The sequence below is a fragment of the Physella acuta genome, unplaced genomic scaffold (assembly GCF_028476545.2).
Source record: "Physella acuta isolate Inbredline_101_S28 unplaced genomic scaffold, ASM2847654v3 ptg001798l, whole genome shotgun sequence".
Taxonomy (NCBI): domain Eukaryota; kingdom Metazoa; phylum Mollusca; class Gastropoda; family Physidae; genus Physella; species Physella acuta.
In genome coordinates, this window is record NW_026733308.1 from 189,218 (window position 1) to 203,819 (window position 14,602).

A 14,602-nucleotide genomic window follows, 5' to 3' on the forward strand; every position below is an offset into this window, starting at 1 on the left:
TTTCTGTTTTCTTTTTGTAGTTTTTCATCAAGAACTGATACAGTTAACTCAGATGGTAAGCTTACACCTATATCATAGGCCCCCCAGATAGTTTGTACTTCCTTTTTAATAATGTGATTCATGTGAAACTTGTCATCTACTTTTAGTATATCTTCATACCACTTTTTGTGTTCACATTTTGAAGTAGTTTTTACAAAAAATATGAATTTATTCTTTTGTTGCTTAAGAATTATTTTATTTTAAGGTATCATATTTCATTTGAGTATAATAACATTGGATCATTGAGCGATGTATTCCCTACTGTTTATCTTTCAGGTGGGGGCTGTAGCAAGTCTTCTGTACCTTATGAAGGGTTTGCTTTATCAAACTGTGATCAAGGGTGAGTTCAAGTTAAAAATTTTGTACTGTTCCTTTATTAAACTGATCAAGGGTAAGTTCAAATTTTTAAAATGTGTACCGTTCCTTTATCAAACTGTGATCAAGGGTAAGTTCAAGTTAAATGTTTTACCGGTCCTTTATCACACTTTAATGAAGGGTAAATTGATGTTGAGTTAGTATCTTCCTATTCTGGGTGCAGAGAGCCATACTTACCATCCTCCATCAATTGTTTACTAGCTTATTGATATTTTTAAAATGTCACCTATTTTACCCAAACCCACTACACCTACCACATCCATTAAAGATGTTTTTTTGTCATTATCAGAGAGGAGCAATCAGCATTGATAGCAGCACTACGCATGAAGCTGAGGGATCTTGAAGCAGAGAAATCTTCCAAACAGAAATGTCTCATTTGTATGGTGAGAGATTTTTTATTCATTCAAACATGTTCTAGTTGGTGAGAGATTTTTTATTCATTCAAACATGTTGTAGTATGACTAAATCATTCACTCAACCATGAGTAAAACTTTCATTCAACTGAGAGGATGTTGTAACAAGGACAAAATATGTATCCAGCCTACATGGTGATGCTATGACTTAAAAACATTATTTCAATAAAACAACATGATAGTATTTAACTGAATGCAGTTGTCTCTCTTGTCCAGGAATCTTACAAGACCCCCCTCACATCTATACAGTGTTGGCATGTTCACTGTGAGGCTTGCTGGATGAGAACTTTGGTAAGAAACAATGTTTTATACTGCTTAAACTAGTTTCTACTCAAATCCATCAGAGCTATTGTGGTAGGAAACAAATTTTATACTGCTTAAACTATTTTCAACTTAAATCCATTAGAGCTATGAAATTTTTTAATTCAACAAAAATCTTAAATAAGTCTGGGAAAAAAGTAGTGTACTTTTTAGACCTGATGGTCCATTTAGCAGATGAAGTACACTTTTTGAGGTTTTGTGATTGAAAATATGAAGGGATTGTATTGCCATCTCCATTCCTACCAAACTTTCAAGTCATGTCCCCATGAGAAATGTGTTGATTCATGGACTATTTGTGTTGGCTCAAATCTAAGAACTAAACTGATTTGACATTAACAATTGACCATGCCATCCACCTTAAAAATGCTTTAGTTTTATTTACTTTAACCTGGGTACCTTTATAAAAGCTAAATGACAGTACAACTGTGTTTGTCAACAGGGAGCCAAGAAGTTATGCCCACAGTGCAACATGATCACCGCCCCCACAGACCTGCGCAGGGTCTACTTATAGGACATCTCTGTGTTAGGTCTGGTGGAAGTGTGATGGGAGGATGTGACAGTTGTCTGTGACAGAGGATGGGACTACCAGGGATGATGAACAGCTCTTTGTGGCAGGGAATGATGAACAGCTCTTTGTGACAGGGAATGATGGACTACCGGGGATGATGAACAGCTCTTTGTGGCAGGGAATGATGAACAGCTCTTTGTGACAGGGAATGATGGACTACCGGGGATGATGAACAGCTCTTTGTGGCAGGGAATGATGAACAGCTCTTTGTGACAGGGAATGATGGACTACCGGGGATGATGAACAGCTCTTTGTGGCAGGGAATGATGAACAGCTCTTTGTGACAGGGAATGATGGACTACCGGGGATGATGAACAGCTCTTTGTGGCAGGGGATGATGACCAATTGTCTATGACAGGGAATGATGACCAATTGTCTGTGACAGGGAATGAGACCAATTGTCTGTGACAGGGAATGATGGACTACCGGGGATGATGAACAGCTCTTTGTGGCAGGGAATGATGACCAGTTGCTCTGTGACGGGATGATGAAAATTTCTCTTACTGCTGTCTGCTGAGCAGCTTGCTACGAGTGTGGAGCATCTAAATATTTTGCTGTACAATGTGATCAGACAAGTGATTATGTGGAGGAATTTAGCCCATGTAAAAATTGTATTTCTTGCCTTCTTACGGTACAGATATACCATCAGCAGAAGTCTTATAAAAAAAATCTTGCCATTATCAAATTAAGTCTTTTGCTTTTGTATATTGTCTGAACAGGAAGATTTTGTTTAGGCCACTGAGTTTAAGTGCATTTGGCTGACATATTTTTTTATTATCAAAAGCAAAGCTTGGTTACTTTTATCTGAATTATGGTGACTACAATTTTTTTTTAATATCAGTTACACAATGTCAGTAGGTGTATAAATGATGGTATAGAAACAGTACACAAAGTCTAAAGTTTTTATATCAGTTACAGAATGTTAAAAATGTCAGTAAAGTGTATAAAGGATGGTATAGAAACAGTATACAAAGTGTAAAGGTTTTTTAAAACTGTTGCTGTTTAACTTTGTGATGAAGAAGTGGTGCCCTATGTACCGGCAATGTTGTTGCTATGTGTGTGATGGTAAGGTGGCATCAGTTCATTTTCTGTACATATATTTGTATATAGCTGTAGTTTTGTCTCTATGAAGTATAAAATATCTCCAGAATTTATTGTTATGCCATTTATGTAAATGGGTACAGCTCTTGTATAATGGGACAAAAAAAACAAGTTAATTTTTAAGATGTATGTAAGTTGACTGCTTAAGAACAAGTAATAGTTACATATGTCAGCATTTTTGGGAGCATACAGTAGTAAGAGAGCAGTAGCTCACATGCTAAGCCCTAGGAGTCATTCATTTATGACGTCCACAATTTTTTTTTTTGGACCTCCCCCCTGTGTGGACATCATAAATGGATGACCCCCTATTGACATTTCATAGGTTGGTGGAGGAATGTTTTTTTTAATAACAGGCAGATTGGACTAGGGGTTCAAATTTAAATGAAAGCCCATTCATGTTATGTTGTTAATTTTAAGTACTACATACTACTCAAACATAGCCAATTTGAGTTAGGACTAATTTTTTAAAGTCTATAACTTGTAAATACTTGTTAGCATATGATTGTAAGAACTTGTGTATAAATGAGATCATAGTTCACTTCTGTAACAGTGGAAATAGACTAGATGGGAGCAAAATGACTCAGTTATTGCTGAATAAATACATTTTTAATGGATTTCTTCATTCTTACATTACTTTTTGTATGTCACACAAGATTAATATTTTTAAATAGGGTGCTAAATCCAGATTTTTTCTTATACATCATAAATAGACAAGACCCCATGTTTAAAATAATAAAGTCAATAACCATCCATATAAATAAAGAAAGACAGCATTTATCACCCTTCATACAGAACCAAATCACGAGAATGTCAGAGAAATTTTGAAAGTTTATTTTCCAACTATACAAAATTATATACACGAGTCTGAAATCTAATGCTCATAAGGGTTATTCCAAATAACTAGGTACTGTATTGACTTAATCACAATGTTGTAGGCTTAGCAGGCTAAATATAGAACTCTTAATCTGAAATTAATAGATAGAATGAAAGAAAAGACAGACAGACATAATGTTAGTATTAAATTTTCTTCCGTATAATATCCATAAATATTGCAAGTTTCTTTATAATTATAATTATCAACTATCTATAGAAAAGAGGTGAAAGGCTAGTAAAGACTTTTAAATCAGTACACATGTAGCTGTCAGTCTTGTACTCTATGATGAGGAAAAGTACCTAAACAATGTACACACAATTTTCCGTCCAAACAGAAATTCAATTGATACTGCTACCATCTTTGTTATACTTTTGGCCAGGTTTATATTCATACTCTTCATAAACGGGAAATGAGTCTGTGAAAAGTACATTGTTAACAAAAAATCAGAGGTTTATTAAAATAAAACAGACACAATGTGCTACATGGTGGTGGATAAATAGAGTTAACTGGCAAAGAATAAGACAAAACAAGAATGACTGGAATCTACAACCAAGTTGACTTACGCTGTGTTTGTGGAGGCTTGATGTCCTCTGTGATGGCTTGGGAACCAGAATCTGATGAAAGGTTTTGCTGTGGAATGTTAAAAAAAAAAGATTTGAAACAAAAATTTATTAGAAGTTTTCTAATGATAAAAAATATATTAATATGTTATCAAACTAAAATTCAAATTTTAAATTATTTTTTTAAAGTTTGTGTGTTAAGCAAACATACTAGGTGAGCCTTCACTATTGCTATTAGATTGAAGTCAGTAAGTTGGCTGAAGCAGAGTATATCTGTTTCCTTGTCATATGATAGTGTTAACACTATGCCCAGCTACATTTACTTTCCCTACACATGTCAGTGAGGTACCCATGAGACATGATAAAACTTGAGACTGAACTAAACTTGAAACTTTTGAATTTATAGTCATTCTGTCCTGCAGTTGGTGTACATCTCTATTTTTAGGTATATCAATCACTTGGATTAATAAGTGCATCAATAAACAGAATTGATCCTAATACTAATATAAGTTAAAACTTTACATCAGTAGATGATGAACTCATGTTTGCAGCTGATGTTATCTTAATCATGGCAATGAGAAGAAAAACTGTTAAACTAATACCTTGGCAAATTTTTTTTCCAGTTCTTGAGCTCTGAGTTTTGTCTGCATGTTTTTAGCATTGTTCTTTTCAATTTCCTGCAGATAAGGTGTAAATTTGGATTAATCTAAAAAAAATTACGTAAACCATGAAATTAAACAGTTTTATGGTAGTAATAATGTTACTTGGTAGCATTAGACATTAAGTAAAAAGTAAATTTGATGGCTGTTAGCATTTAACATCAGATTTCCTTACCTCTGGAGTTGGTGGATCTGTCCTGCGACCTCTCAACCAGGCTTTGAAAATTAAATCACAATTTATAAGAGTAAAATAAAGTGAATGTGCTTGGGATGTTATGTACTATTAAAACACAAAAAAAACAACTTTTCTACAACAGCATATTTGTCATATCCGTTAGCAAAGCTATATGTACTCAGCATAGGAGAAAATTGTTTGCATTAAAAAAAATTGGATTGTATCCTGGTGTCTTTGATAATTCTTGAACAAAGATAATGAAAAAAAAGTTAAAAGAAATCCCCTGCGAGCTTAAAATGTTAAATGACACAGAATAAGAAAATTATTTCAGATTTTAAAACTTAGAAGTACAAATTCAACAGTTAAAACGAGCTGTGGTGCAAATACCGTTTTTTATACATTGTAAGGAATATATATATATATATATATATATATATATATATATATATATATATATATATATATATATATATATATATATATATATATATATATATATATTATTTATTTAGATTTATTTATTTAGGGCTAACTAGTGTTGAAGAAAGGCATTGGGGGAGTGGGGAAGCTTTTAAACTACTCATATAAATACAGCAGCGTTCAGCATTCATTTAATAAAATTTTGTGATCGGACCAATATGAATGTCAATTTAACGCCCTGATTTAACCACAATCCTAGTATGAAATGACAAACAAATAAGTACAGTTCATGTTCAAAATAAAAGATATTTACCATGCCATTCAACAGGAATTTGAGGAATATCTGAGTAGTCTTGTCCAGGCTTTTTCTCAATAAACCTTGAAGCTCGCATGCTGTGTTCATCATCTACAGATATATAATAAAGGAATTTTATTTTTAAATAAATCCTCAAGAAAAATAATGTTGGTATTATATTTTTAAATAAACAACCACGCTATGTGGGTCAAGTGTCTTGTGAAGAAAATTTGTATACATAGGATATAGCATGAAGTTATAACAATAAAAACTTACTGTTTGTAATTTTAATCTCTATACAAAAACATAAATTTCACATTTTCTTTACTCAATAATTAGGCTCAGAAACATTTTTTTTAATAAAAAAAAAACAACAATGAAAAGTGGATGTCGGTGCTGATCATGTTTTGTAATATTAGTAAATCTTTTAGCCTAGATTGATATAGTTTCTATTATTAGAAACAATTAGAATCAGTCTAGACACGGGTGTCATGAGTCAGTGGGAATTTCCAATATCACCAATACCATGCAGACATTTAGTTCAAATTTTGTATGACATAACTTGTACTCACCGCCAGCTTTCTCAAAATACCGATTGCCAAATTGATCAGAACCAACAAACTTGGCCTTTGACTTTGCTATAAAAAATGTGTTTTTTAAATTTGTAAGAATTCTAGACAAGATTCCGACTCGAATTTGAGACATTTGATTTTGTTAGCTAGTTTTAACCACTTTTAGCCTACTAATTTTAGCAATTTTACTGGATACTACTGGAAAGGCCTAGAATTAGAAAAAGAATACTAGAAAATTATTATAGAATGCCTTCCTCTAGTTCTCATATAATCATTGTGGTCTAGATCTCCATACCTCTCTGTATATATATTATATAGGCCTATATTTAATTTTATATAGGCCTGTATAATACTATATATAGAATGGATTTATAGTATAGAGTAGGCCTATAGAATAGTATAGATTATTAGTAAATCTACAATATAATCGGCCAGGTAGTGTGTCAGTACGTCTTTCCTTCCTTCTGTCATGGCTATAGATTTTGGAACCATAAAAGTAAACACCACATGCTGTAATTTTACTTGCATCGCACTGTCTTATAATAAGGGAGTACGGTCTGCTTAAGTAACAACTAAAATTTTTTCATACTCTGAAAAGTTTTTACTCTTTGCATACTTCAACAAAAGAACATGAAGAGTGTATTAATTACATGCACATTGCTATAACATATTAAAAGGATCAATGTCAAATAACATTTTCGCTTATATTCCTAGAAAAAATGTATTTATTTCAATAAAAATAGTGTCGAATAAAACTAACCCAATAAAATGTTTAATAATTATGCCAGGGGAGGTAATTTAAACAGAAACTCAACTCACGCTAAATATTACTATTAAAGTATTTAGGCCTAAGTTTAAAAAAATTATTTATTCCTACCGCATTGATGATTGTTTGTTAAGGCTCATAATTAGAATAGATTCATTTTAAGATTATTTATATTATTTTCTAATTAGTCGGCACAGAGTTTTATAGTTTATTTTAAATTTCTATGATCTCTTAAAATAACTGTTTTTGGTGTTAATAATAATGTATATAATTTTGTGTTTCTAAAAGGAATTAATAGCCTATGTTATTTTGAATATGTCATATTTTTAGCTATTTTCGTTATTAGTTACTTCTTTGCTTTGTCACTAATATTATAATTTATATCGTTCAATGAGTAGTAAAAACAAATAACTGTTTTATAAAATATTTTTCTCAAAGAAGTAGGCCTATAACATTAAAATTATATAGTCTATAGGCCTATATTCATGTGTAACGGGTACCAATGTCTAGTTTTGTTATAGCAGAGGAGTAGCTCGGTCTGAGTAGGCTCGAGTAGGAGCTAAAACTAAACTGTAGTCTGTAACTGTAGTACTACTACTGTACTAGTGACAGTGTAGTGTACACTAGTTAAGTCAAGTTAAGTACTGTGTACTAACTGTGTTGTAGTGTAGTCAAGTGTAATTTTTTTTAATGTAGTTCTAGAATCTAGATTAGATTCTAGAATAATTCTAGATTTAAATCTACAGTCTAAGACTCTAACTTGTCTAAGTTAATAAATATAAAAAGGTAATAAACTAGAATATATTGTAGGTAGTTGAGTCACAAGAATGAATAGAATCTAGATTCTATTTCGCGTTTTGGCATTGCTTTTGCGGGCTTTAAGTCATAGTGAATGTGCGTAGCCTACTGTCACTGTGACTTATGTGCTCTTCAGTCAATAAAGTTTAACACCTAGTAGTCTGATTTGCTAGTGATCTCCCTGTCGAACACCAAAGCTTGGATAGCGACAGGGGAATTAACTTAAATCAGAATATTTTCAGTATTTTGGACAAGCCAAAACCTGCATTTTAAAATACAAATCCTACTGTTTTATAGATATAATCATATAAATATTATGAAATGAAGAGTAATCAACAAAAACGAGGCGCTGAAAAGTAGGCGTAACTATTTTTTAGTGTTATTATTTAGATCTCTGAACTAAAACTCTAGCACTAGCAGCTACTAGTACTACTACTTCTTACTAGCCACTAGCTAGCTACAGCTCCAGCTAGGTAGTCTAGAATTTCAATCTACATACTACATACTAAATCTACATACATTCTAGTTATCAGTTATAGTCTTAGAACTTAGAAGTAGATTTAGATACAGTAGATAGGCCTAATAGCTTGAATTATGGATTTTTAAAATTAAAATATTCTGTTATTTCAAAAACACCATTATAATAGTTCCTTACCCCTTTTAAATCATTTAATTTTATAGTTAAGCCCATGTAGACTAAGTGTAGATCTACCCTCTACTAGATCTAGATCTATCTAACTAATCTAGATCTAGTATCTTAATCTTATGAATATGATAATCTTATGTATTTTCAAAAAATGTTATTTTTTATATTACAATTAACAATAATTGAATTAAATAAATAAGACCTAAACCTTGTAGAATTATTGTACTTATTTTTTAAAATTGTAGTATTCTGTATAACTCAGTGTGAGGGGAGAGTTATTTTTAGATATATGACTTAGGACTTAGATTTATATGTATATTGGTCATTGGTATACCATAATATATTCAACTCTGGGGATCGCCTCTTCTTATGTATGCCTGACATTGTGTCGAATCAAACACACGAGTCTAATTCAAGATATACTACAGTTCTTTATATATACATTTATTTATACATCAGCCTTCCACTCCTACTAGGCTATAACTTCTTTCTAACACGTGACTGTCTACTAACACTATCTAACTGCAACTAACACTTGACTTCTCCCAACACATTCCCATGACCAACTCGAACACTAGACAATTTCTACATTTCAACTGTCTACATGCTCCATTGGTCAACTGTGACAACACTCTCTCTTGACCAACTCCTCTCTAGCGCTACCTATCTCTAACTGCTGCCTATAAGTCAATGCTTAACTGACCGCCGCACGTCACGGCATCTCTAGCAACTCTACTGATCTACCTGACTACCCTATGTTGTTTCTCCTTTCTTCTGTTTGACCTCTAAACTATTTATAACATATAACTTGCATCATCACACTCAGTTTAGAAGTTTAGGCATTATAAAATAATATAAACTATAAAATGATTAACAGAACATTTCATATTACTCCAAGTATTTTTTGACTATTGCCAATGGACTGGGAGACAACATTCTATTCTATAGTGAAAGAGACGGATGAAAATTTAACTAAAGCCAAGGTAATCATATTTTAATTTATGTTTTACATTTTCTATAAGTTATCTACGCTACCAAAATCAGCAGATACTGATTGAGCTAGAACAAATATGATATTTAGTGAGTCTTTGAAAAGTTAATGAACTTTGCTCAAACTTAAAATCCATCCTTTGTCCTCTTTTATGTAATCCTAGTTTGCCATACTCCACTTTACAAATCAAAATAGCTAAAAAGATCACACATTTTATTAATGCTAAATTCTCATTTTAAAATATATTGTAAATTGTTCACTAGTTTCCTAAACACCAACCCAGTTCAGAAATTTGCAGGACATTTTTGTATTCACCCTGCTTTCATGAGTACCTATCTAGTCAAGGAAAGTAAAGAAAGCTGACCACAGTATCATGTTTAAAAGCTGAATCAGAGAAACAGATGAACTGTACTTCATCTTCTTTGTTTACTTTTACTGTTTTATTTACATTTTTATAATATTTTTTTAAAGATATTTAAAATAACAAACCACACAAGGTTTGTCATTATGATTGTAATTTTGTTTTTTAAATTGTACATTTCAATATACCCACAGGATAAACTGATCATTAGGCCTGGTCCATTGAACACTTTAGATCAAAGAAAAACTTTCACAAGACCAACCCTCTCTGTGCCACCCATTTTATCCAGCCAAAATTTTGACTCTATGCTAAATTCATCATACTTAAAGGAGCGTTCAGCAGATCAAACATATTTGACTCCATTTGAAAATTCCAATGTAAAAATGACTTCCATCAGTGGATATCAGGTGCAACACATGCAAGAGCAAATAAATACTCAAAATAGAGTATGTATCTTCAATTTATATATTGAGTTATATATTGTATCTTCAATTTATATATTGAGTCACAAAGAATTAGTATTTTTGAACCATTCTCATCATATAATATAGATAAAAGAGGGCTGTAGATTAGACCTACTTACAAAAAAAGTTCTGTTCTATGTCTAGCTGTCAAAAAAAAAAATTAAGATAAACAAGTTGTAGGCATATAGAAAATATGATAAGTCAATATTTCCACCTATTATAACTTATACTTAAATAATGTTTAGCACCAAAGTTCCTTTTAGAAGCTGTAGACACTTTTTTTTTGTTTTTGTTGTTAAAAGCATTAAATATGATGCAGGATCTCTCCACTGGGGTTTCAGATGATAGAAAGTTACAATTATTTTCTGTCAACAAAATGTTTTAGACAACAAAGTACAGCTAGTTTTAAAAAAAAAATGTTTTTTAATTTATTAATCTGTGCCTGTTAAACAAAATTCCATTAACATTATTAGCCTGGTAAAAATATGTATTTTAAATATAGGTTTTAAAAACATGAACCTGAAGTATAAACATCATCCACAAAATATTAGTTTACATTAAAAAAAACCCATTAAACATAACTCTCATCTCACAAATGCAATAATAAAAAATTTATGCTAAACTTATTTTTATATATTTCTTTTCGTGTAATTTTTATTTAATAGAACTTATATCTATGACTGTGCTACATAGAGTCTTTTGTTTTTACAGACAATTGAAAAGCTGCAGAAACTAGTTAGATCACTGGACAATGAAAGAGACTTTTACAAGCAGCAAATTTCTCATTTGAAAGGTACACAGCAGTTTTAGCAAGCAACAGAATTAAATAGTTTACTAAATTATACATTTTGAAAAAGTGTATTACTAAAAATATGTTTAACAATTTTAGGTGAAGTAGAGACACTAACAGACAAAATGAGCAGTGCTCTAAAATTTGCCAACAATGAGTGGCAGATGTCAAGCATTAAAAGGGAAGTAATGCATGAAATAGAAAAAGTAAAGACAATGCTACATAATGTCACAAAGCAAGGAAGAAAGCAAATATTACCAGTGACTCCAGCTTTTGATGCAGATTTCTGGGCAGTGTGAGTTTTGTAACATTTTATACTAATTATTATTGTTTAAATTTTAAAGCTTTTGTATTTCTGTCATATTTTAATTAATTAGAAATTTTAATTTATTTTTGACAGCAAAGAAAATTTTTCTCAGGGACTTGATCAAGTAAGACAAGAATTAACACTAATGAATAAGAGGATTGGTAAATAAAGTACATTTTAATAATTTTTTTTCGATTGATTCAGATTTTACTTCAGAGTAAGGTTACAATGAGCCAATCCTTGTTTTGTTTCATGAAACGAAAAATTGTATTAAATCTATTTGTTTTTTGAATATTCAATTTCTTTTACAGATAGAATGGAATCTCAAACTGTGTCAGAAAATGTTGAAAAACTGGACACATTATCAAAGGTAAATGAATTAAGATAAGTTATTACAATCTTCTGTTCTCTCATAATCTGTACAATGAAAATAAGCAAATACTAATTTTTTTTTTCAGAATTACCAAAGCAGAAGTAAAAAAACATTGCCTTTATATTCTCCATTGCCAGTACCTCTCCACTATAACAGTTCAGATGTACAACAACTCAGGTTTTAATTTTTAATTTAATCTTTCAAAACTATAACTATAATAATTTATATATACTTGAAGCAAATGTAGACTGTAAAATGCTAATTTTTACAGAATGGCAGTGAGTTCTGTGAGTGCAAAGCTGGACAGCCTGGAGAAAAAACTAGATGCATCCGTTGTTGCTGGCTCATCATACCGCTCAGGTATAATAATTAGAATGCATACATTTGTTATTTAATTTTTTATTCAAGTGCAGCAGTGAGTCATCTATAAACAATGTCATGCTTTGATGATTTTTACCTCCCTCAACATCATACATCAGCCTACAATACTCCTCAAAGTTGCTGTTTAATTTTTTTAAATGTTGATTTCTTTAAAAAAAAAATTTGGCTGAACACTGTCAACATAGATTATTAATTACAATTTATAAAACCAATTTTCAAAAACACAACATAAGAGCTAAAATTAAGCTTCTACTTCTAACATTATTTTTTCAAATGCAATAGTTTGTGACATCCCTATCTGAACAATCCCCCCCCCCCCCCCACCACTCATCTCTCATTGCAACAAAGTTAAGAAACCCTTCCCCCCAAGGATTGTGACATCCTTTATGAATGACTCATATGGTAAATTTAGCTTGTTTGGTTTTTGAAAATTCCATATTGTTTAGGTAAATATTTACATTTTAATATCTCACCTCTTGAGATATCATGCTGTTCAAGTAATATAAGGAACTTTTACTATGTTTACACAGTTAAGTAGAAATAAAAATAGTTTAATTTTTACATTTCTCTAACATTATTTTATCAATAAAAGACGAAATATGTCTAAGAAACATTACTTGAGTGTTGATATAATTTTACAAGTATACTTATACTCAACAGGTCGTCCGTATACATCCTACAAATCAACCACTAGCACCCCTGGTAGAAGAACATCTAGGAACAGTTTGTTAGATGATCTTAGCCTATCTGATGTCTCCAGTTGTAGTGATTTGGAACTAGATGGTGAGTTTGACGTGCACAAGAACAGACCAAGAAGAATTTCCTTTAGTCGACCAAATTCTGCCACCAAAACTAGGAGTTTGTACAAAAAGAACTATAGAAGAAAAGGTAGGATCTCTGTATTTTATTTGAATTTAAGAATAAATTCAGTAATAAAAGCAACATTTGAAATTCTCTCTCTATATTTTTATGTTGATAATTAACTAATACCAGGATTAAAAAAATCAGTTCATCTACATATAAGTTGATTTTTTTTAATCGTTTGAGGTAGTGGGGTTGAGGTCTATTTGGGTATGTGAAATTGCAAATGTTAAATAGGCGTATGTCTCCTCTAATATTCTAATACATTTCAAAAAGTTACAGTCTCCCAGTAGGATAGCACAAAAAAAAATAATCTAGTCAATTATTTTAGTGTCCATAGTTCATTTTTGTTTAAAAATATTCATCTTTTAAAAGTAGAAGTTTTTTAGGTTTTGAAGTAACGTCTAAAATTATACTTGGCAGTAGGCCTATATGAAGTGCAATTATTTGTAGTCATATCTATTAGGTAAATAGGTTAGAAATAAAAAATAGATGAGCGACTCTTTATTTTGTTACCAAATATTGAACAATTGGTAAAACTGACAAATAATTTGATATTTCCCCCCCCCTCCCATTTACAGATGAAGACCTTGATTTCAGTGACCTTGATCTTAGTGATGTAGATGATTTGGAGTATGACAATCTAGACCTTGACATTTGAAAGGACCAGCAATGTAAAAGTAGATGTCCAATATCTTTAATAATATGCTCAATATTTGTATCTATATTTTTAGTATATATACTATAATTTTGTAATATAAGGTTTTTAGCTTTACACTGTTGTCATGTTGTAACATGTAAAATGAAGTATAACATTTCTGTTGGAGCACCAATCAAAGCTTTAACTGTGATGTTAGCTTCATAAATGTTTAAAAAGTAAAATCCATCTCTATTTAAAAAGAAATATTCAACCTAAACACATAATTTTCAGTTCACTGCATATTAACACAGTATTTACACTTTTTTAAAATGTCATCAGCATTTTATGTAACCAGCATGCAAGGCTTACTACTTTACTACACTACCCACACCTATATAAAACACTGGTAATTTGCAATACTCTTCCCAAGAGTAAATTCTACAAATCTTTAAAAATGATTTTTAAGTTGTAGATTGATGCTAAAGACATATGGAATATTTATTGATCATTCACTCAAATGATATTCTGTCTTGCATTTTCTGTGCTGTACCAATGATTTTGAAACATTCCTACATGTAACTGGAATATTGGTCACTGAAGCCATTTTTAATACTGGCCACAAAGTTCATTAGAAAAGATTTGTAGTTAAAGGGTGGTCAGTTCCAATTCCACAGTATGATTTTACAGCATTAGGTGAATTTTAGTATGCCCTAGGAACTAGCCAGGCATTTGAATACAAACAAGTCAGGATAAAACTATTAGCACTGGTGAACTGTTCAAAGCCTAGTGCAGCCTTACAGTTAAATTTGATTTAAATAATTATTAAATTACCAGTACAAGTACAGTAAAACT

The 14,602-nt window shown here is 31.3% G+C and overlaps 3 protein-coding genes across 11 annotated transcripts in view; 2 read left to right on the forward strand and 1 right to left on the reverse strand.

Annotated features, from left to right (window-relative positions):
- The window catches only part of LOC131930550 (E3 ubiquitin-protein ligase RNF220), a 52,005-nt gene extending 49,000 nt beyond the window's left edge, over positions 1-3,005 (forward strand). The window contains exons 11-15 of the mRNA XM_059287094.1: positions 21-55; positions 316-379; positions 704-797; positions 1,044-1,118; positions 1,588-3,005. Of these exons, the coding sequence (XP_059143077.1) occupies positions 21-55; positions 316-379; positions 704-797; positions 1,044-1,118; positions 1,588-1,659 (340 nt within the window). The 3' untranslated portion in view covers positions 1,660-3,005. The remainder of the gene's footprint in view (positions 1-20; positions 56-315; positions 380-703; positions 798-1,043; positions 1,119-1,587) is intronic.
- Positions 3,006-3,627: 622 nt separating this feature from the next.
- On the reverse strand, positions 3,628-8,108 carry LOC131930548 (NADH dehydrogenase [ubiquinone] 1 alpha subcomplex assembly factor 2). Of its 7 annotated transcripts, none has more exons than XM_059287093.1 (7): positions 8,090-8,108; positions 6,373-6,580; positions 5,819-5,911; positions 5,086-5,126; positions 4,854-4,928; positions 4,255-4,321; positions 3,628-4,106 (listed from the first exon to the last, which is right to left on the reverse strand). In XM_059287093.1, exons 2-7 carry the CDS (start codon positions 6,503-6,505, stop codon positions 4,030-4,032), a joined length of 486 nt encoding a protein of 161 aa, XP_059143076.1. In that variant the 5' UTR covers positions 6,506-6,580; positions 8,090-8,108; the 3' UTR covers positions 3,628-4,029. The 7 variants fall into 7 exon arrangements, with proteins under 7 accessions (XP_059143076.1, XP_059143072.1, XP_059143071.1 ...); XM_059287089.1 differs by having other exon boundaries at positions 8,046-8,096; XM_059287088.1 differs by lacking the exon at positions 8,090-8,108 and adding an exon at positions 7,962-8,076.
- Positions 7,863-14,589, forward strand: LOC131930547 (uncharacterized). 3 transcript variants are annotated; one of them, XM_059287084.1, is made up of 11 exons: positions 7,863-7,924; positions 9,481-9,565; positions 10,129-10,380; positions 11,110-11,191; positions 11,288-11,483; positions 11,589-11,656; positions 11,807-11,865; positions 11,954-12,045; positions 12,140-12,228; positions 12,910-13,137; positions 13,692-14,589. In XM_059287084.1, the coding sequence occupies exons 2-11, from the start codon at positions 9,500-9,502 to the stop codon at positions 13,769-13,771; spliced, it is 1,212 nt and encodes a 403-aa protein (XP_059143067.1). In that variant the 5' UTR covers positions 7,863-7,924; positions 9,481-9,499; the 3' UTR covers positions 13,772-14,589. The 3 variants fall into 3 exon arrangements, with proteins under 3 accessions (XP_059143067.1, XP_059143066.1, XP_059143068.1); XM_059287083.1 differs by lacking the exon at positions 7,863-7,924 and adding an exon at positions 8,153-8,292; XM_059287085.1 differs by lacking the exon at positions 7,863-7,924 and adding an exon at positions 8,391-8,409.
- The last annotated feature ends 13 nt before the right edge of the window (positions 14,590-14,602 follow it).

What these genes read in the sequence shown, in the direction of transcription:
- LOC131930548 (XM_059287093.1), bottom strand. Translation starts at nt 6,505, where the DNA reads ATGTCTCAAATTCGAGTCGGAATCTTGTCTAGAATTCTTACAAATTTA. An exon ending in GTATTTTGAGAAAGCTGGCG is followed by an intron (nt 5,912 to 6,372) that starts GTGAGTACAAGT and finishes ATATATCTGTAG; the next exon opens with ATGATGAACACAGCATGCGA. An exon ending in CAAGCCTCCACAAACACAGC is followed by an intron (nt 4,107 to 4,254) that starts GTAAGTCAACTT and finishes TACTTTTCACAG; the next exon opens with ACTCATTTCCCGTTTATGAA.
- LOC131930547 (XM_059287084.1), top strand. Translation starts at nt 9,500, where the DNA reads ATGGACTGGGAGACAACATTCTATTCTATAGTGAAAGAGACGGATGAA. An exon ending in ACTAATGAATAAGAGGATTG is followed by an intron (nt 11,657 to 11,806) that starts GTAAATAAAGTA and finishes TTTCTTTTACAG; the next exon opens with ATAGAATGGAATCTCAAACT. An exon ending in TCAGATGTACAACAACTCAG is followed by an intron (nt 12,046 to 12,139) that starts GTTTTAATTTTT and finishes TAATTTTTACAG; the next exon opens with AATGGCAGTGAGTTCTGTGA.